At 40.8% G+C, this 23485-nt stretch overlaps 1 protein-coding gene across 2 annotated transcripts in view; it reads right to left on the bottom strand.

Annotated features, from left to right (window-relative positions):
* Nucleotides 1-23485, bottom strand: part of tafa5l (TAFA chemokine like family member 5, like) — a 44017-nt gene that overhangs the window by 5728 nt on the left and 14804 nt on the right. For both annotated transcript variants that reach the window (XM_086277498.1, XM_086277499.1), the window contains one exon: nucleotides 12922-13049. In XM_086277498.1, coding sequence (XP_086133624.1) covers nucleotides 12922-13049 — 128 coding nt within the window. The remainder of the gene's footprint in view (nucleotides 1-12921; nucleotides 13050-23485) is intronic.

The following is a 23485-nucleotide window of genomic DNA, read 5'->3' as shown; positions in this document are numbered from 1 at the left end:
TTTTTTGGAAGTCGAATTTCCCAGAGGAACCCACCCGAGGGATTAATAAAGTTCTATCTTATCTTATCTTATCTTATCTTATCTTATCTTATGGTGTTTACAAGACAGAAATCCAAGGACATCGAAGACATATTCATCTCCCGCCGGCACAAGGGATGGGGGGAGATTTACAGATAAAGAGTGAGAGAGAGAGAGTATGCGCACTAACAAGCGCTTTGCTAATTGCTTATATTGCGGTGAAATTGAAACATTTGGACCTCGTCTCTGAGCTCGGGGTGCCCTCGTTTCATCATCACTTGTAAACACTGAGCACTGTGCATAAATGATAAAGTTTCCCAGTTCAAATGAGGTGTGCAGCACGGATCTTTGAGAGGGTGCCAGTGGAGACTGGCAACAAAAACATAATAATATTAAGGGATTCAATTAACGTCGTTCCTTATCATCAACACAACATATTTTAGGATCAAAGTATTTTTGAGATACAGTATGCCTCGCATTACCCAAAATAAAATCATCAGCCAAGGTAGTATTGCAACTCACAGAAACCTCTGTAGCTGAGACGAAAAGCCACTGCAGGCACAGCAGACGGCTTGTTTGCTCAGTGCTCAAGGGGAAACAATGCAGAGGCTGCATATTTGGTGGCACTTCGAGCTGCAAAATTGTCACCAACAGCACAGCGTGTCATTGTAGAGAGAGGTGCTATGCTGCGCCATCACTGCAGTAAGTAAGAATCTTTCCCTAGGGGTCTCTCCTAACAAGTGGACTCCTGCACAGGACTTAGCTGGGTTCATCAACCGGAGCCTCAGAAAGGTCCCAGTCATAACAATTCACTGGAGCTTCTGCTGTTATTAGCCATAGCCAGAGCTTACTGAAGAACCTGGGTGGATGGTTCACACTCACCGTGTGAGCCTGATGTACTGAAGCATCAGAGCATCACACCCAGAGCTGCCTCAGAGGAAAAAACCTGATTAGTTTCCAAGCAGCATGTTCTGTTTGTTGCTTTATTTCTGATGTGCCATCTGCAGAAAAAAAACCCTCTATTTTTCAAATCTTCTAATTAAGTTTTGCTCTTTAAAGCAGGATTTAATGAATTCATACAAAGCAAGCTATAGCCACAAAATTGGCATGATCCGGAAGACTTGAACCATGTGGCATACACAAACACTACAGAGAACACAGATTCATGTATTCACTTATGAAAATGTTAAATAAATGAAAACAAATTCCGAATTCATGTTCAGTGCAAAGTAGAACACAAATCAAGCGTATTTTAACAGCCTGTGTATTGATTTTGATGCTGTAAAGAAATTCATGAGGCCCCCAGAGAAAGATGATAAGACACATTTAAAGTTTCAAATGCTTTGCAAAGAGGCCAGCTGGAATACAAAGTCTTTACCATCAGCTAAAACTTCACTAAGCCATTATATTGTGCTTTATATTAAAGTATTAAATGCAAGACTGAGTACATATACTGGTGAAAAAGTGTCAAAAATAAAAACTATATATTATATAGGTAGATGGTGCTGCATGCATTAATTACAATTAAAAACATATTAACAAATGTACTTGAAAAACAATGTTCTGGGCTACTAAATCAGCATTTGAGTAATTGTATTTGCTTTCTACCACTGGAAACAGGCCTGGGGTTTGTTTTGAGGATGACTACAGCATTTTAAATTAGATAGAAATGTTAGCTTGTAGCCGGGTGCATCATGGGGCTGCAGCACTGAACAATTTATTAAAAATACATACACTAAAGATCCAAAGGGCTCAAAAACATCCTAGCTTTGAAACGGGATGCTGCTGAGCCTGCATGTCCGGTCTACGCGAGAGCTTTTCTGCATCACTGTTACAAAAAAAACCCGTGTTGGTGCCCTTTGGCTTTGACAAATTTACACCAGACAAAACTCTGGAGGCAGGCAGAGTGCAGGCTAAAACACAAATGGCAGTTCAAAGCTTGCCAATGACAGAACTTCAAATAGGGGAGCCGGGTACAGTGTGCTGAAAGTGACAGCAGAAGGGACCGCATTCACTCTGGACTGGAAAGAGAAGGGGGCAACATGCGCCTGGCAAAGTCAAACTGACAAAAGAACTCTTTAATAGATAATGGCAGTACCAGAGGAGGCAAAAACAAAAACACAATGTTACTTTATTATAGCATGTAAATGAATACCACAGGAAACACTATAAACTGAGAATGTGATCATGAAGCGTCCTGCAGAATTCCTGCACAATAACACAACACCTATGATAACACAAATGGAAAAGGAAATGGAATGGTGGGAATATATTAGCTGTTTCTCTGTTTTCTGAACGTCTCTATCAATCTAGCCTATTTCAATACATTTTCGGCATCTCTCCCCATGCTATCTGCTCAAGACTGATGATCGTGCCACAGCGTGTGATAAACAGATGAGGAGAAACCAAAGAAGCACATTTTTCTTTTCCGCTTGATAAATAGAAGATCTGCAAATGAAACTGAAATAAATAGTATATTTGCTTATCAAGTGTAACCTCTGTGTACTATGCATTTGCTCGGCAGGGGCACCCGAGCGTTCGAACATCAGTCATTTTATAAATGTACATCCAAAGGCAAAGCAGCCCAGCTACAGTGTGTTATCCCCGATGATCCAGAGAGGGCCTGTCAGATACAATATGACAGGAGTACCGTCAATTCACAAGCAGAAATGGGTACGAAAGCCTGGAGGTGGGCCAGTAAAACATAAAAGCTAGACCCCATGCTCTTTTGTCTGATGTATGTATCAAAGAAACAACGGCGGCATGTTCCTGTCATTCGATTATGAGTGAATTAAAAAGAACAGTTTTAGTAAATTACAGATTTCTTGTGGCAGACAGCAGTACTACTACAAAAGCAGTGAAAGTTAAACCCTGTTTCATTCAAGCGAGCACACTAGAATTTATTTCAACAGTTTGTTTTTGCATTATTGTTGGAATTTTACTTGCTGCTGCACAGAAATTAAATAATTTCGGCACTGAATGAGACTGAAAGCCAGCAGAGCAATGAAGGACATGGTGCACAGCATGCATATCTAATATCTGCAAATGTTCCAGGCCTGGTTTTTCAGTGCAGTTTGAAAATGCAAACATTTTTCTAATGACAACCAGTTTTGATTTTCTGAATCATTATTTTCTTTCTGTAATAGACCCGAGACCATTTCCTCTTATTGGAAGAACATTTTACTGTATGTTTCCTTCTGAGCCTTTGGCGCAAGCAGTTGCTATTACAAAAATAACCTACTTTACTTCTCTTATTATGCATTTTATTTGGGCTAAACTAATGCTGCTGGTCACAGTGCTACAGCACCTAATCAAAGAGATTCCATCATCACAACCACCTTTATCTAAAGATGGTGCCCCACTGAGAGTGAGTCGGTTTGAACAGATTCCAGAGGCGACAAAGAAGAAAACAAAAAAGAAATAATTTACATATCCTAAAAAAATACAGTGAAATCATATAAAATACAAGTGCAAAGTTATATGCTAATGAAACTGCAAGTAAAACTAAACCAACACTGAAGGACCTCTTGAAATAGAGCTTTTATTCTCAGTAGGGCTAGTTGTTTTGATAAAGATTTTATAGCAACTAAAGCGATTATAAAGAGTTCTTATAAAAATGTAATTACATGTACAGATGAAAGACAGGCGGCTAATTTGAGCCTTCAGCACAGCAGCCAGCTCTGCAGCATTTACTTTACTTTTGAAAACGACTTTACCGAGTATTATGGCGTAATGCAGCTTGTGTGTTTGACACATATATACTCCTTTTTTTCTACAGAGACAGCACTTCACTATAATATATCAAAACAGCCACTGTTTTTGGTTTGTTCTTGTTCTTATTCTTTGTGTTATTATTGCTTCAGAGACAGCTATGACATTTTTAAAGAAGGCTACACTTAAATGACTGTGAAAACGTCTTGTATCTATCTTGGTTTATTAATTATTTTAAAAAAGAAAAAATGCTTCTATGTTCTTCTTACTGTGAATCCTATCAAGACCAAGAGACATCAAGGTGTTGGGACATCTCTCAGTACTTCCTGACCTTCACACTTTGTCTGTAACACCTAGTCGTTGCCTCCAACTGAAGACAGAAATCTCAGCTCAGCTCATAACTGCGCAGCCACATTGAATATCACTGTAATTTTAGGAACCTCATACCCTAAAACAGGATAGTGTGACAGTGTATGATCAAGTGAATAAGTAATCACTCAGCCGTAGAGACCATATGACAACCATCAGTTGAGAGGGAAAAAATGAGTAATCCTCAACTAGAAAATCTCGAAATGTTCAAATGCGTGGCTTGCTAGCAGATAGCAGTTTGCACGGAACATGCCACCTTGTCTGCAAATAGTAAACAGCTGCTCTCTGAGCATTAGTAAAATTGTGAAAAACAAGATGCAAAGCAGAAATAGACTGCAAAGCAGCTTTGAGGCACAGCTTTTACTGTGAAGGAGAAATGTTCTCTGTTATCATATGAGTTGGTGTCTATCATGCAAACTACAAGCAACCGCTCTAATCTCCAAGCAAGCAAATCAATGATAAGGAGATTCTTGCTATAGCATGAACAGGTCGAAAATCGGTCAGACATTTTTCCCTCATGTCCAGTATGGTAGTCAAAGGAGTCCAATATGGTAGGCTAATTAGCTAACTGAAACTAGTTAGCTAAATATGCTGGAAGCATGCTCACCAAACTTTCAACTGCTCAGCAAGTCATGTTAGCCCGTATGCTAGAAAATACATTCAGTCCAGTGGTTTAGACTAGTTGAGGGGAAAGCTTGAAGCTAGCTACATGTAGCAGCTTACTTGTAACCTACCTGCTAATTGCATAACTTGGATACTACTCTCAGTTTTGGTGATCTATGAGCATTTCTGGCTGTGGTGTATGACAAGCTGACTTAAAATAAAACACACTCTCTCTCACACAGTGCCCATAGAAAAAGTGTGTTATAACTGTATCATAATAATTCTGGGACAAGAATGAGGGTCTGTGGCACAGGAGAATGATATTTATCTGACTTTAGCTCCACCTGTTATTAGGATAATTCATTTTTGGTGGTTATCGTGAGATTTATCATGTATATCATGTTCTACCTGTAGGGTTGAGATAATACCACCTGCTTCTCATGTTATTTGAATAATTAAGTGTTATAAATGAAATCAAACACACTCGGTAGAATTATATTCACTGGAAAGGTGAAACAATGACTGCAGTGTTAGTTTTCACCAGCTGTTTGGAAAAATAGAACACCATTTGAAATAGATGACATGCTTTGACATTTTTTGGCAGTGCACCTGAGGCTCAGTTGTACTGTTTTTTTGTTGTTCCTATTTGGACACAACATCCTTTTCTAGCCTCTTACACTAATGATTCCAAGCCATACAGAGAACTGTCATCTCTACCGCAGGTCTCCAACCTCACCAACTAATCAACAATTTATTTCAAGAAGCTGCAGAGAAATAGTTGTGTCCCTGACAGAGCCTGGGAGTGTGTTGGGCTGCCTTTGAGAAGCAAACTCATTAGAAGTCTGTCTCTGGTCAGATGGGCTGCCAGCACAGCAGTGACCATGGCGACACGTGACTTGGCTGCCTGGTCCTTTGTCATAGACACTGAAGCCTTTATAACTGAGGTGCTAGCAAGTGTTACATAACGACACTGTGGAACTACATCATCTGTCCATGTAATTTTCTCACTTCTTATGAAAGAAGTGAGAATTTCATAACTCCTTCATAACTGGACGGGACCATTTGAACTGACACAGTGCCAAAAATCTAGTTTTATCTGTTTGTTTTGCCCTTTGGTGTCATATTTGGAATGTTTTCTAGCCAAACACCTGTTTTTCTTTGCTCTATTTCTCATAAAGGCACACCTTTTACTTATTCCTTCCTGTACAAATCAAGATTTTTGTGTCATGGCATCCTTTCAAAAAGCCGGCAATGCTAACTGGCTATGATGTCTTTATGTTTACAGCAACACTGGCAGGACTACACAGACTGCGCTGGCTTTTTTTTTTTTTTACCATGGCTGATGCTGGAACAAAGAGCACATAGCTGGAGGAGGGCCACCAGAGCAGAAAAAAAGAGAAAATGCTAAAAAAAAAAACATGCAAGCTTCTCTGACCTACTGGGTCACTCAGTGTGTGTACGTCTGTGCGTATCCTGTTCATTTTGTAACCCTCCTCATTTTGCCAAAAAATGCCCAACTACGACTGGTCGAATCCCCTCCAGGCCACACACTAGCCCAGCAATGGCATTTGTTGTGTGGGTGTATGAAGTTTTTTGGGGTATTTTTTCCCCACCAATCATCGAGTTATTGTCTGTGGGTCAAAATGCGCACGAGTCTGCAGTCTGACTATGATCAAATCAGGATTTCAAGTACTTACATTTCATACTTTAAGCTCCCGCTAGCCTGTGAAGTAACAATATTCAGGAAAATAGTCCTATCTTTTTTTTTCCGCACTGAAGAAGCATTTCTGATATGCAGAATTTCAATTTGAGCCCATCACTTTGCAAACGCAAAGCATTAGCAAAGGCTGATATTAGAGCTCAGTAGTGCTCTCAACAGAGCTCTCGCCAAGCAGAGAGCAAGTGATGCAATCTCACAAGCCTCTCACTTGCCTAAAAGGAGTAAAACTAATTTCACTGTCCTAAATTCTCCCTGGCTGTCTTGTCAATTTTCCACCTTATGAACATTTCCAGCTTCCGTTCAATAGCACAGACCCCGGCATGCAACTGTGCTCTTGTGTAACCCCGCAATTTAAATCCACCCCCCACCCCTCCATGTCCCCGTCAAGTGTATGAAACCAACCTCATAACACCCCACCCCAGCCCTCCTGAATTGCGCTTTCCACCTTGGAGAATATCATATGTAGACCTTTCAGCAGCTCACTAGTGAAGACAAATTGCAAGCTTGTTTGGAGGGGCCTCTAGAGAGTGATTCATATTAATGGCTAGCTGGCAGTGGAGAGCGGGCTGCATATGCAAACTCCATTAGCAGGTTAGGCTGGAGTGTGTGACCTGGCAGTGCCACCATGAGCTGCACTCACAAGAGGGCGGGCGGTAAGGAGGAGGCTGAGGTGATGGGAGGTGGTTGTGTTTATAAAGAGCTGCAGGTGCAGTGACATGTGTCTAATATGGGAGTGTCTATATATTGCAGTAAAACTGACAAATCACTTAATTAATGTGTGTTACAATAGTTAGACTTTTTTTTAAGGTTTTATTATACCTGTGACGCTGACACTGCAACTCCAAAAAATGCATCACGTACAGTCAGCATATAAAAGTGCAATAATTTTTTAATTAAAGTCGACAGTCTACACTGCTGAAGCAAACAAAGAGTTTCTCAAGGCAAAGAAATTTTCCATGACAGCATCAGCCACCTGATCTCAACCCAACGGAGCACGTTTTTCAGTTACTGAAGGTAAAAAGACGCACAATCAAGCAGCAACAGCAGCTACATAAAGACCTGGCAGGTTATCACAAGGGAGGAAACACTCCATGGGCTTTAGACATCAGTCAGTCATTGCCTGCAAAGGATTTTCAATCCAAGTATTAAAAACAATCTTTATATTTTTTTTGTTTGTCCAGTTTCTTTTGAGACTTTGAAAATGGCTAGGTGGCTGGCAGGGTGTATTTAAAATGGCTGTTAATGGTTCTTAACGGTTAATGTAATACTTTTGTTAAACCCCTTGAATTAAAGCTTTTAAGCTGAAAGCCACTGTGTGTGTACAGCCGCAAAATTCCTGTCATCCAGGCACTGTATATGGAGCATTAGTGCACAGATTTGTGTATTTTCTTTTATATCACAAGGTTCTTTCAACATTATCATTATTATTAATAATAAATAATTATATAATGCATGAGGATATACACATATATATATTTAGATACTGTATTTGAGGTAAAGAACAAAGACCTCAACAACTAATGAAACATACTAACATTTTTAACATCTAGTTGCCCCAAAAATGTCAAGTATTGAAAGTAGGGAAGGCCATGAGGTTGTTAAAATAAAAAGAGTTTATCCTCATGGGAGCACTAGTGTGCAGCATCAAATTAATGGCAATTTGCCTGTTTGATTAGATTTCTGGTATGCAGAGTTTGTATTTTGGCCTGAGGGTGGTCCAGAATAGATTATAAATTTTATTATCTACATTCGGGCCTGATATTTGAACTAGAGGAAAGGTCACCGCGTACACATACACGCACACACACAAAAGTCCTATTCTTTTTGAGGACTGTGTAGATTCATATAAAAAAAAGAGTTTCCAGTGTTGACCTGCACAGTTCATTATTTGACATCAGTCAAATAGTTGTTGAGATGTCTCTGTCTGGGCGAAAGTGATAGGCTGACAGGTTGACGTCTCTTCCTTTCATTAATGAAAGCAGCACTCCATAGAAACTAGCTTGAGCTGGTTGTAGGGCTGCCACAAACAATTACTTTGATAGTCGACTAGTCACCGATTATTATTGCGATTAGTCGACTAATCAGATCATGCATCCATTGGATGTACAGCTACAGCTTATTGCACCAGCAGCATCTGCTCTTATATAACTATCATTAGCTTACAGCTTTAAGTGTTTAAGGTATGTGCTAACTAAAACTAAAGACGATGAAAGATGCTGCTGCACAGAAATTAAAAGATGATAGTTTATTAAATTTCAATGAAATTTGCAGATTGTTTCTGTGAAGTTTAATAAACTCCTTGCTATATTCTCCAGCATCTCACACTTCTGATAATCAGTTGTCTGCTTGACGTTTATTCAGCTGTGTAAAAACTATAACTTTAATCTCAGCCAAACCGATTTACTCAGGAACAAATAAAATACTAAAAAAAGCCAAACAATAACATTTTTAAGTTACCTAAGTGACTTATATATGTTTAACCTGAGTAGCGAAAGACAGCGGCAAAACGATTTGCCGGGAGTCCGGTGTTCTCACGGGCTCTAGTGAGCCTTGCCCCTGGGCTAGCTATCGAGCTGGTGGGTAACAGATGTCTCCGAAAACGTCGGAGCGCTTTTGAAAATATGTGGTGTCTTGATAAACTGAGCAGATATTTGAGGTTTACACAGCTACATTCGCACCTAAAAATATTTTAAACGTTTATTTTGTGACCCAGAAAGAATAATAAGAGTAATAGAATAATATTAAAACTAACTAGCTGCCGCCATTGTTGGAAACTGAGCTGGGCTGCGCTATGAATTCTGGGACAAAGCTTCTTCTTCTTCAGGGTTTAACGGCAGCTGGCATCCTTGTACATGCAGTGCTGCCATCTTCTGTTTCAGTCCGTTATTACACTCTTAAATCCTGCTACTTATTCCTGCTTCTTTTGTGATCTTACAAAGCTTCAAACGACTATTAAATCAGTCGTCGACGATTTTGATAGTCGACGTAATCGTGACTAGTCGACTAATCGTGGCAGCCCTAGCTGGCTGACTGAATTCATATAGATTTGATAAGTTATTAGAAAGAGATTTCATACTGGACTTAGATATGAAAAAGAAAAAATGTCGGCTTCAATGTATAATTATTCTAACCACATTGTCTTTTATTGGATGCATGGCTTTCTGCATGATTTGCCACCATCAGGTAGATTTGTCACTTTGTTGTATCTGCTAGCTCCACCTACATCAAACCTGTGCACCTCAGCATGAATAAAGAGCCATTATCAGCTTTCAGAAAAACACACTCCCCGAATGCCAGTGTGTAATATGATTATTAACCACGTGAAGACAGATTGTCTCGCAATTAAAACCTCCTCTCTGCACTCTCCTTCTCCCAGATACTTGCAGATGTGGACAGACAGAGCTTGGCCGCAGGCCGAGAAGCAGCCAAGTCCTCCATCCTGTTCTCTCTCTTCATCCTTCTATCCCCCCTCCAGCCTGATCAATCCTCTTTATAGATTTCTCATTTTCATTTATCTTCCAGAATGTGCTTTCCTCCCATTTTAGGTCTTACAACAAATACCTCTTGATACCTCCTCTTTTCTACTGCCAAATCCTTCCTATCCCTGCCCCCTCAAAAATACATAACAGAAAAAACAAACAAGCAACCCCCCCCCCAAAAAAAGAAACCCACTGACATCACTTCAGATTAACTTCTTCAACAAAAATCTGCTCAGCAACAGCTAATTAAGAATGTGCAGAGGAACACATCATTTGCATTTTTTGTTTATGTATGTACAAAAAGCAAAACACTAACCTAAGTGTGCTGTCAGGATACATTACAGCACGGCGGGAATGCATGCGTGAAATCTGTCACAGCTGCCCAGGGCTGCTGGACGGAGGAGGCAGAGGAGCGAACAAGATGAAGAGACATCAAATGAGAGAGATAAGAGAGAGTGAAAATCAACAGAGCCGGTCAGAGGCTGACCTTTGGCCTTGTACCTGACGGGAAGGACAGCGGTCTCTCCTGCTCTGTCCATCTTGTCATCTCTTGCTGACAACACCAAGCTGTTTCACTTGCACTGCCTCTGTAAGTTATACCCCTCTGTTTCTTTCTGTTGACATAATCTTACCTGAGGCAGATATCAGGCAGGTAAAAAAATGTATTCACTCTACTGGCATGAAGGTACAATCAAAATAGTGTTTGTCCATAAATATGAGCCTACTTCTTTGTATTGAGCCACTTACAGTTATTTAAATGATCCAATGAACTCATGTATGTTCTGTTGAAAGGAGATAGCTTAAAGGACATGGTATTCCACAGATACATACAAACTGGTACTTTGGCATTGGCGCTGTGACACAATGGGTTTATGCCAACATTGAGATTGGTCTCAGTTCCAATTTGTTGCGCATGGATGCTTGCACAGGACCTCTCGGTCTCATATTTGATTGTACTTTCACTGTAAATCCTTTTCCTACATGCAGAACTGAAGTCCTGAGTCCAAAGCAAGGTTTTTTAGATTGATACTCACTGACAGAAATTATGTTTTTATTCATTAAAAAAAGACTATTTTTCAGTGATTGTGTGTATTCAGTTTGTCAGACGAAGCAACTGTTATAAAGTTTAAGATCTGGAGTTAAAAACAAAAAATCCTGTTTTCATCCGAAGCATTGTCAAGAGATGCTAAGCATTTCTAGATATCTCATGCTACATTAGGCAACAACACTAGCTGGAGACTGCTGCAGCCAGAATTCTGCCAATCATGTGCAAAGAGCTTGATGATCTTGTCGCCTTTGAAAAAAGGGAATAGGTCTGCAACCATTTCCAGTCTGTTGCTGTCTAAAAGGGTTGCACTTGACTAACTCAGATGGATAGCAATATGTTGGGAATCCGTCTGCATTTTTAAATTTAATGGCAATTATTTGCACATCTTCACTCTGAGAATGATTGAGAGTCCGAGGGAATGAGACAGGCAGCGGTTGTTTGGAGACAGGTTGTCTCTCCCCAGGCAACCTGCGCAATCCCCTTGTGATCATAAGCGATCGCCCAGAGGTTGAGAGGGTTGCACGTGACTTGTCAAAGAAAGGTTATCAACACCATATCTCCACAAGTCATAGCAGGAAGGTGGCCACCTGCTAAGAGAAATGCATTACATTGAATTGTACAGAAAGAATACAAAATTGCTCCATTTTCATGGAGCATAGAGCTGCATAGTGTGAAATTGCCTAGAGATATAGTGTGAAGCACACAGTGACAGAGAGACCTGTATCCATGGTGACTCTAATGTTCACTAAACAAGCAGTAATGTCTGGAGGGTAGATATTTTTCTTTATTCTTTGCTTTCAAACTCATTCATAATGATTATTCTTTTGCATTGATACAAAAAATATATGAAGTTAACCCTCGTGGAGACTAGCAATGCTCCTTGTGCATTGTTTCGCTGCTTAATCAAATGAGAATTAATCAGTGCTCAGTAAGCGATGCAGCACTGGCAGCTCTGAGGCATTGGATGCACTGTGAGAGGAGCCTACAGAGGACCAGATGACACCATATTGAGGGTTTTAAAAATTCAACATGTTTTGCATTCGTTTAAATCTCTAACAAAGTCAGAGAGAGGTCAGACACTAATGTTATCTGTCTGCACACTGCCTAATGCTTTGGTCAACATTTTTACATATTACATATATCTGTCTTGCATTTGCATTTGCAGACGTTTTCCATCAGCTTCCACCTTCTCCATAAAAACACAAAGACAGAATAATAACTACAGAACATTTGTTCCAAATGTGTGATTCACTTGCAGTTCCTAGCTCAATCTGACACCGTGTGATTTGGTGTCAGATTCAGATTTGACTGGCTTCAAATGATTTGTTTTAGCTTTGGGAGGAGATGACTGAGCCTTGGCTAGTGTGTTTAAGCCATTCTGTAAAATAATCCAGGATGTAGGAAAAAGAAAATTTTCCACAAGTAGCCCGGGTAATATGGTACACTGCTTGCTTTCAGTGCAAATGTGATACAGCACAGGGCTGATCCAGCAGCTCTGGAGCTGAACATCTTATACTTAGGAGCTGCAGATCAGTAAAAACTAATGATGATTTCACTAATTTCATGAGATTTTCTTCCTATGCACCTCCCAACACATCTTTGCACCACTATTACTGTATATGCTACAGATTCAGGCTTCAGTGTTTCAAAAGTTTGAATTACCAAAATTCAAAACTCCTGTAAAAGTGTAAAACAAACCAGACTGAGGCCTAAAGATATCTAAAAAAATCTTCAAAGTTTGATCCCACAGAGAGCAGTGCTGCATGAATTTTCTGGCATCTTTGTTCCACTATTGATGCAGTGTTTGAAACTTGGATGCTGACCTGCTGTTTGACTGAAATATACTCCCTGTAGCCCAGGGCTCAGGCTTCACCTGACACTATCGGCTGGCGGGGGTTCGCTCATGCTGAAAATGTAGGCGCATTGCTGTTATGTGCATATGGCGTATATTAATGTCACGTCTAGTAAATTACCGTGACGGTCTTGATGCGACCACTGCCCCTGGTGCAGGTCCAGCCGGATCGGTTGAACAGGAGGCTGCAGACCTCCCCCTCCATGCAGGGAGCCATCTCACACCACTGACGGCTGCGAACAATTCGTGCTGGGAGGCAAAGAAAGACATCAGGTCAAAGAGGTAAATTAGACAGAGAGACAGATTCACAGAGCGAGAGAGAAAAACTGCGGAAAAAGTCAACTTTTTTTTCCCCATAACAAACAAATCTGTTGTTTTTATGCTCACCAGACACAAAGGTAACCTTATACGTTGATGTCTCTAAAAGCCTGTAGTATTTTAATGAGGTTCTTGTTGAACTAGCATGTCAGAATTGCCTGTGGTAGTAACCTTTACAGGCCAGCTGGCGGTCCATAAATTACTCTCTTGCTAATGCAAGCTTTCACTGCAACTGCACAGAAAGATTGCTTCCCCCCCTCTTCCCGTTTTGACATTTTTTTCTTGGTGGAAATTAAAACATAATAATGTTTCATTTGTTTAAGCTAAATTATACTCTGAGAAGTTGAGTCCAGCTACAGCTTGGCCATAAATTTGATCCTGTTACAAAATGCACACATCTTCAATTTTCTTGGCATCATCAGAGAGCAGATGAATCCATCTTTTTCCCCCACTGAGGTCCTAATTAGCTGGAGGCTGTGGTGGTGGTGGCATATCTCCATTGTGTTTTACAGGTGTAGCCACAATTTAGGCGATTATTTGTTTTTAGCCTGCCTACCTAAAGAGATCATAGCTTTTATACACTGGAGATCATTGTGGCCATATTAGAACGTGACAAATGACATGACTGAAAATTGGTCAAAAAACACACAAAACGCAGATTGTAATAACAGACAGGGGGCCTTTTTCAAAAATTATTATATATTATATATATTTTTGTTTTTTACATGTGTCTTGTTGTCCAGTAACTGTGGGAGGAGAAAACTGTGTTCATTTAGCATGGACAAATGCATTAGTAAAATTGATGCAGCAGCACCATGGGTTTTTCAGTCTACACATTCTTCTTGTCAAAACCTGATGCCAACAAACCCACAATGCAAATTGAACATTAACAGATCAGTGACAGATTGGGAATTGTTGAGGCGGCGATGGTGAATAATAGAAGGAAATGGATTGCAGATGTCTGGTTAGACCGCTTTTTTATTTATTTTTTATTTTTTGTTGCACTCAGCACCCCCAGATTTACACTTTCAAACTTGCAGTCTTAAGCCCCAATGGACAGTGACATTATTTGAGCACTTCTAGCAGGTTTTACTCAAAATAAACCACAAACAACACAGGCAGCTGTGTTCCCTACACAGTAAACCCACTTATGGAGGCATTTGGCCAACATGTTAGTGGCAGGCTAGCAGCTGTAATTTGGTTTTAGGCCCTCGCAAATGTCAAATGTATTATTTCTGATGTCAGTATTGCTATGGTGCTGGACTTATTGTTTTTAGACTTTATGCAGTTGTGACACAAATGACAGCTGCAGGGGTCTGTAAACCTTAAATTCATTTTTAGTAGCATTTTATAGATAGATTAGAGAGAGGAGATTACATATCAGAAAGGCAATCAAAAACAAGCCTTTCTCCAGTCTTCTTAAAGTTATTTGTTGGCAGAAGACGTCAGGCTGTCACAGCGTAACCAAGTGATGCTCCCATTCTCCCGCTGCAGCCTGACTGCATGACATTGAATTAACATTCGCCTGTCGTCGAGGTTGATAAGCACTGATTGTTCTTTACACAGCGTGCTAAAGCAACACTGAAAGGTTATCAGCTCTCTGCGGACCTGGCTGGGGCCACCGCTCCTGCCTACCCACAATCCCCCGGGGCAGCACATTGTGGAACGAGGTAACATGGTGGGCAAATTGAAAGAGAGGAACTACAATTCGCTGAATGTCCGGAGGAGAGCTGATGGTGGAACCGAGAGGGGAGCCGCAGAAGGGGAAGCGTAAAGAGATGCGGAAAGGGAGGCCTTGTGACATTTTGCTGTGAGGTATTCCTGTCCAGGCCTTGTTAACGGTCTGAAATTGGTCTTTGGAGTGTCAGACCCCAACTGCTAGTCTGCAATAAAGATCTGCTGTCTTGTGGTATTTATCAAGCTGGCCGAATAGCACCCTCATGTATGTAACGCGGCACACACAATCACTGCTGTGTAAATACAAAGCCATTCTCCCTCAGCAAATAATGGATATTATTTACTCATCGTGGAAGGAGCTGTGCTTTTTTAAGCCTGCTCTCATAGTGTTGCCATGCAGCCAGGGAGAGACAGCAGTTCAACGAAACAATACATAAACCTGTCGTCGCATCGTACAGAACGAGCTTAAGAAGATAGTTTAGCTTTGCGACTGGATTCTGAGACAAAATGGTCATTTTGGCATCATCCTGAGTGGGGAAGAGGCAAATCTAAAGTGACCTTCCTCCTGACACAGCAACGTGCCGCGGTGAATTTTCATTTTCACAGCTATCCGTCAGGTGCAACAAAGCGTAGATTTATCAGTCAGTTGCAGATGTAGTTTTGAGTACATTACAGGGCCAGCAAAACTCAATTTCCAGGGCAAGGAATAAAAGCTGAGCTGGCAAAGCGGTGGGAGTGCTGACTAACCGTGGAGTGCATCAGGCCAGCCAACCCAGAGTCACGCAGGTTGGCTAAAATAAATGCAGTTTTCAGCTCCTGCTGTACTATCCGGGCACCCGATAGCTTGCCCTTGTTACTTTTTCAATGCCATCCATGACAACATGAGTTGATCTATGATGACTTGATGAGTCTCCTGGTGCTGAGAGCCGTGGATTGGTGACACGGCGTTAGGGGGGGATGAGAGCATTGCTGTGATAACCTCATGCACGACAACATCATGAATAACGCGAGCGGCAACAAAACGGCAGCGCTGCAGTTCGGCTTCAGCCTGTCTCCATCCATCAAACCTATCGCTCCCAAAATGCTGGCACGCACAATTGTAGACACATTAAAAAGCTTAGACGTTACAACCACCCACCCACCCACTAAGCTTCTGTGCTAAAGCTGTCTGAAAATATCTGTCTGCTGCTTGATTTCACCCTTCAGTATGCTTTACATGCTGTGGGTATAATAAACCTGGCTTGTTGGGTTACTCAACTGGTGCAAATTGCTGGAAATATTGTGGCTATCTTGGCATTATAGTTTTATCATGGTGTTTGAACAGATTTTCAGGCCTGTTTTGTAATGTTTTCCTGTTTGTTATGGTAACAGCAGAGATGAAACAGCTGGCTGTGGTGGCTGGAAGAGAGGAGGAGAGTGTCTCTGTCTGGCCGACACCTGGGTGGCCCGTCGTGTCGCAGTCGCTGTCGGAGTCCCACCCAGGGACCGCGGACGTCAAGCCAGGCTTATCAGCTGCCAGGGTCCCTGTCGGGGTACGGCTCTGGACCTCAAACTAGATCACACGTAAGACCATCTGTCCCCCCTGCACACGGTGCCAAGCCCTGCCCAGCGCAACACAACACTGCCAGACGAGACTCAGAGCAGGGCAGGAGGCACAACGGCGACTTCTAAACCAGACGCGCTGCTAATCTGATGAAATTCTGCCACCGCAGAAGAGCAAAAAATAACATCAAATTTATACTCAAGCCACAGGCAGCTCATTTAAAATGTATTCAGATGAAGAGAGAGACACTTTCTCACCAAGGACACACCAAAGGATTAATTGCATCGAAGAAAAAAAACAAAGCGACAAATGAATCACTAGAACAATTAATTAAGAGCATCTTTTGAAAAGAAATAATGGAACTAATACTGATGATTCTTATGCAGCAGTAAACACCCTACAAGATTATAGCCAGTCATTAAAGCTGGGCACCAAAAACACTGTAACAGGTTTTTACAGGTTTTCGGGCTCATGTTAATTAAACTTCAATCACAGATCAATCTGCAACATTATCCTGACAGCATGGGCCTGATGGGCTGATGATCAGCCCGCCTACAAAATGTATCCACACATAATCATGTATTGTGTTTGTTGAGAATCCAGTTAGTTTCCTGTTGCAGTTTTTTGGGGGGGCTTGCTTTGCATTTCTGGTGGGTAGTGTTTTATTTGTGGTTGTTGACACAGATGGGAAGTTTACGCTCCACTGATCAGAAATCAATAAACCATTAGTAGAGTTGTACCATAAAAAAATAATTTTTTTATGTTTATGAAGTGGTTATAACCAATCTGGGTTAATCCATCAATCAACTGGCTTTTCATGAGCAACAAACTATTGGTCAATTACAGAGGGTCAAAATTAACCAGATGCCAAATATTGTATTTTCAGAAAATACCTGTTCCATATTATTGTAGGGTCTACCTTACAATGTGAAGCGCCTTGAGTTGACTGTTGTGATTTGCTGCTGTATAAATAAAATAAAATTGAATTCAACTGAAAATTTACACTCCTTTAACTACACAGGGGACAACTATCAAAGTTACAAATGCAACAGTGATACAACAAGACTTTTTATCACTTGTCATTAGCCTTTCGTCTTTTTCTAAAGCTGAATTTTGTCACTGCACTGAATCTTTTCTTGGCATCACTGTTGAAAGCAACGTTCCATAGAAAGTTCATTCAAAGGTAGTAAAGTGCGCACTTAGACACACTAGTAATCAAACGCTTGTAGATTGCAGGGTGACTCCATTTCCATGAAAAACTATTAAATAAAAATCTTAAAGGTGTTTTTACTCTCTGCATAGAGGGCTTTTAATGTGAAACATCAGCACATCCTTTTTTTTAAAATTGCAATTGCAAATAAAAGAAACATTTGAACTCCTTGGTGAATAAAAATATTTCTCCTAAACAGAAAGAAAAAAAAAACAAGAGCAACAAATTCAATTCAATTAAAATTAACTTTACACGTTCTTTTGTGCTTATGCAACACTGAATAATCATGGCTGTGTTCCATATGAAAGATGAAATTGCTCATGAAACTGCTGCTATGAAATATACATTCAATAAATATTAAAATGATCAAGATGAGGTAAATATGGAAGGAAGTGCTGTTAGCACTGCAGGCAAACTATGCCAACAACACTAGCAAATGAATGTCAGATCAGAAGCAAACATGTTTTTCAAAGTCACGCTTGTTTAAAACGAGGGCCTGGCTCTGTCTGCAGTTAAAATAAAGAGTACATCTAATCCTCTCGGCTATGCGTCTGCAATATAAATACGAAAAAAACCTCTGCTTTTGTTTTGTTTTGATGCTTCTTCTAAATCACTTCTTTTGCCCGTTTATTGTCAATAACGCTTTGACTGAGCGCAAAACGAGAAGCTTGAACCCAGCATATAAACGGTCTCCCTGCAGCCTCTTATCATGGTGGCCATCGAGCTTCATACGATTACCGTGTGATGTGGTGGCATGGCAACAACGGGCCACGCAGAGAAAGGGAGCAGGAGAGACTCGGGGAGCAGATTAGAGTGAGAGCAGGGAGACAAGCAAGGAAAAGCACATAATCCTCCTGTGTACAGTGTGCAGACTAAACCTGCACAACCCTGACATACAGCAGCACAAAAAGAGGGCAAAAAAGCTTGAAATACGCCTACAAAAAGAGTATCAAAAGAAGTAACTTGCAGAAAAAAAGCCACTGCCCTTGCTGCAACATGTTCAGTGAAGTAAAAAAAACAAAAAAAAACAGGAGGAACAACTCGGTAATATGTCATACTGCACAAGCAATGCAGCTACCGTCTAGGCTAATCAATTCATATATTCACAGGTAACAACAGACTTTATTCACTTTGAGGCTTAGATAGTTTTGTCGTTATGTAATTACTGAAGGCAGAATACAAGCAGGACGGCAAGGGAGATAAGAAGAATTGTCCAATTGCCTCTGTTAAGCCATCAGCTGCAGATTGTAGTAACTTTGAAAATGTCTCAGAGGTTACATCAGACTAAGCCTTGGATTTTAGTTTCGATTCATTACAGGAAACAGTAAAGGCCCTCAAATCCCAGAGCTTTTCGTGGTGATTATAACTCTGCCGATGACTTGATCCAATCTGTGCTCACAGTGTAAATTGCACGTATACACTCCAAAAGGTCAGCTGCTCACGGGGTCAAATGTCAAACTGTGCACTTTATCAGTGTGTAGTGTGAAAAGTCAATCTCCCAAAGTTCTGTGCACAGCAACCAAAGCTGACAAGCATCAGTTCTTTGAAAATCCAGTAACAGACAAACATAAATACGAATAACCCTCCACACTGGTCATACCTATTGGGTAAAAATGGATGTTTATCAAAGCTTCAGTTCTGACTGTAATCACATTACCACTCACCATAGCTGACAATGGAAATGTTGGAACATTATTCTACCTCAGGTGAAAATCAAAGGTTTTACTTCTATACTCTGTTGAGTGTATTCAGCTGTTAATTTTCCAGTGTTAAAACACTACATCTCCAAAACCAGTTATGTAGATGTTTGTAAAGGACATATCTAAAGTCTGAATTCACTCAATAAAGCTTCCTTGATCGCTGTCCATGGTGCTGATCGTTGAGCTGATCTAGCTTATGGATCCTGGTAGATGAACTGGCCTTTGTTCTATTAGGTCAGTCGCCTAATGTCTGCAATATCTTTGGGTACTAATTCATAATACATTATTTGCATGCTAACAGCTAAAGTTTTGATATCCTTAGATCTGATGTCTTTACCAGCTTTAATCACACTACTGGAAATAAAGGTGGACCGTGCAGGTTGTCGAGATATAACAGGATTTGACACTGTTGCATCTGTGACTCACACCTTTACAAAAATGCTCTATTACTTCCAAAAGACAAGTTATCCCCCCGCAAAAATAACCTTCCATATTTCTTATTAGATATTGAACGTGTAGATCCAGCTGCAGAAACCGGGGGAACTAGAGAAGACTATGACGTGGCAAAAATATATCCCACTAGAAGTGAACCAGGGACATTGCAGTTATTTGCTAATCATAAGTCAGCACACATCTTAATTTTTCAATCCTTGGTCTCAGCATTTAATAGCTATTGGTATTATGTATGAGCATGCTCTTGATCTTTCTACCGCTTTATAAAATGAATAGTTACATATTCCGTTCAATCCAGTTTTAACTAGAGTATGTGCCACCCATTGACAACAAAAGCCATCTCAAGGTGCTTTGTATTGTAAGCTAAAGACTTTACAAAGAGAAAGCCAACGAGCCGATGATCCTTTATGAGCAAGCGATTCGCAACAGTGTCCTCACTTTGTAAGACGAGGAGACCTCTTTGTGTTACAAACTGTAACATCCAATCTGTAACACCCAAATGCACACCTTTGTCTCATTTAGTGGCCTCATTCAAATGCGGATCCACAAATACAGAGAAATTAAAGCCATATCCTCTCTTAGCTACTTGTCTGCAACGTGCTTCCACTCTCCCTCTGGATGTGAGAGCACCACTCATGGGTTCTCTTGCAGGATGAAGGAGGACACAGCGCCTGCCTGGCCAGATATCAGAAAACACTGCTTAACTTGTCCATCGGCAGGTTCAGTCATAAAGAGTGCACTAAAAAGGCCAGTTGTTATCACAAGCACAACTTTAGAGTTATTAACACTTTTATTGCACTTACAGTAACATAACTAGTTAAAATCAAGTCTGGCAACCCGCCTCTCAATTTCTCTGTTCTGTGTGTGTCGGTTTCACCACAATACACAGGCCATGACGCAGAAATGTTGAAACAGAGAGCAGAGGATAGAAAAAAAAAGGAAGGAGCACACATAAATAGCACAAGCTCCTGATATGACTGCGTAATCAAGCAGCTAAAAATGCGCCAATGTCGGATAAACCTTGTTCCCGATTTTCAGTTCTAACAAGCCGCATCCACGGGATTGGTTCCTTAGTCTTGTTGTGTTTGAAACTGCACTGACATCCTGCAGCTCCCAGGCAAAAAACGCTCAGCCATGTAGCTGACTGCTTGTCTTCGAGCACACAAAAGAAACACCATATGGACATGCATATAAACCACAGCTCTCCGTCACAAAAAGGAATTTGTTTAAGTTACTCTTTAACCTGAAAAACAAATGAGATTTTTGTGCTCCGTTCACCATATGTTTCCAAAATTAGTCATAGCTGTAAACACCCCGTATCAGGCAGGCTAGCTCGCCTTTGTTTACATGCCACAGACGGAGAGTCAGTGACGGTTCCACTTTCATTAAAGGTCACTGTTCTATCACAGGATCACAAAAGGGCAGTGATCCACTTCTTCTGCAGCTGTGAAAGTGTTGTATAAAACTGATCAGGAAGAAAGTGGAACACTGAAAGAATGATCCCCGGCCTTGGTGAGATACAGAAATATATAAACCTATTTATAAGTCTGTGAATTGTTTATGTGTTTAGAAGGGCAAAAGAGGATTTATGGGAAGGGCCATTAAAGTGAATGTAAATGAATATGCTCTCAGCTAAAAGGTTAGAGAGGATATGTGAGCACAGGCATCATTAAATCCACTGCATTTTGGTGCAATACACACTAATTCCATTTAAAATCCTGGCAACGACTGACGAGCTCAGCTGTCAGCAGAAAATCTTAATATGACCCTGCAAGCAACAGGTCCCAACTTTAATGCGCTGGCTATTAATGGAGCGTAGGGTGTGGTGGGGCAGGAAGCCAGTAATAATCAATTTCCTGCTGCTGTAATCATAGTTCTCTGTAAATTAATTAGCATCTGTTGAGTGTTATGGAAAAATGTCTGCGGAGAGGGAGAGGTGGTTAAAAGCAGCGCGCCGAGAGGATGACATGGACTGTGGGGCTCTGGTGTCAGGGATATTAGATTAAGGCCAACATGAGTCATCGCATGATGGAACTAATGGTGCATCTGATTGTGATATTGTGAGCTCCAATCACACCCCTCCCATCCCTTTCATCGTTCTTATCACCCTTAGCTAGATACTGTCCAATGGCTCAGAGACAGGGGCTCTAAAGTATAAAATCTTATCTACAAAGTGGATGAACACTGGAGTCTCCATTACAAGTGATCTTTATTTTTTTTTTAAAAACCCAGGTGGAGGAGGAAAAGGAGGAGGAAAATTCAACCCAATACACGCTGGAGACACAAAGCAATTACTAATTTGTTGATGTCACAGTGGCTGACTGAAGAAGGCCTAATGCAGACAACCAATCACACAGTTAGGAGTAAAACAGTCTAAAAGGCATCAAAAAGTCAGACATGCAAAGTGATTATCGATTGGCTGGTTAAACAACCAAATTACATCGGCACTTACTTTTAATGGAGAGAGAAGGAAGCCAATACATTTTGTTCATTGGGCTTATTGAGGACAGGTTGCGCTCTGTTGTTGTTGAAGTCTGGCTTTTTACCCAGTGTCAAACGGGGGAGATGATGCTGCTTTGCATTAGGATATTTTTGACATTAATAACTTGGCTGTAAAGTGGCTAATGACTCTTTGTCCTGTTTTCTTCCATTCTCCTTGGGTTGGTAAAGTTTCATGACTGCATAGTGCATGGTTACCATTTTGACAAAGACTGTCCAAAGACAGGACAGTCAGACCGACACAGCGGTGCCGTAGTTCCTGCAACAGCAGGTTTGTCCAGCAGCACGTTTGGAAGTCACGACACAGGCGGACAGACAGAAAACAGCAACTGCATTCCACTCAGGAGTAGCCGATGCAGGGCTGCGGTATTGTGCATTTTGCTTCACTGAAATGGGACTCCTACTGGAACAGAGACATTATTGTTAATAGTTACACCTGTGCTTTTCCTCTTATAATTTGTCATGATGTTCCTGTTATGTCAAAATGTCTGCCATGAAAAAGGTCTGTAGATGCTGTTGTGGCAGAGGAAATGATTCCACGTGTCATTATCGCATGTATTATTGGTCTTGGCGATATTTTAACCTGAAGTTGATTTTTTTTTTTTCATTTTGTTTGCAGATCAGTTTAGTTTAGAGTTTAGTTTCAGATATCCCAGTTCCAGTAAAGATACATTTATCAAAGCTTCCTTGCTTTGGAAATTTGACCAAAGCAAGAATGGATCAAATGAAAAACTAATTTATTTTAAATAGTGTTATTTTCCGCAGTTACTTCTTCTGGGGAACCTGCTTCCAGTGTGGATTTGGGGATACAGACACACTTTACTTTTAAGATTAAGCTTAAATTTCTATGTGTTTATAGTTAAGGCTGGGTCAGGTGACCCTGTACTCTCCCTTAGTTATGCTGTAGTAGGCCTAGACTGCTGTGGGCTCACTCTCCATGTGTTTATACACCACTCTACGTTTAATCATTAGTTATTATTAATCTCTGGCTCTCTTCCACAGCTGTTTTTGTCCTGTCTCTCTGTCTCATCTCCAACCAGTCACAGCAGATGGCTGCCCCTCGCTGAGCCTGGTTCTGCTGGAGGTTTCTTCCTGTTAAAGGTTTTTGCTTCCCACACTCGCCAAGTGCTTCATCACAGGAGGTCGTCTGATTGCTAGACTTGAATTGATTGTTGTTATGATTTGGCATATAAATATCGCATCAGTTGAATTTAGTTTTGTTTTTTATTTCCATTAACTAAAATGTTTTTTTCAGTATTTATGTCACTACTTTAATTTTGGTGTT

This window comes from Aulonocara sp. 'chitande type north' Nkhata Bay, linkage group LG20 (assembly GCF_057382095.1).
Source record: "Aulonocara sp. 'chitande type north' Nkhata Bay isolate Kocher_YH1m ecotype deep benthic linkage group LG20, A_spYH_male_GT1.1, whole genome shotgun sequence".
Lineage (NCBI taxonomy): Eukaryota > Metazoa > Chordata > Actinopteri > Cichliformes > Cichlidae > Aulonocara > Aulonocara sp. 'chitande type north' Nkhata Bay.
This window is presented reverse-complemented; position numbering and strand designations above follow the sequence as displayed.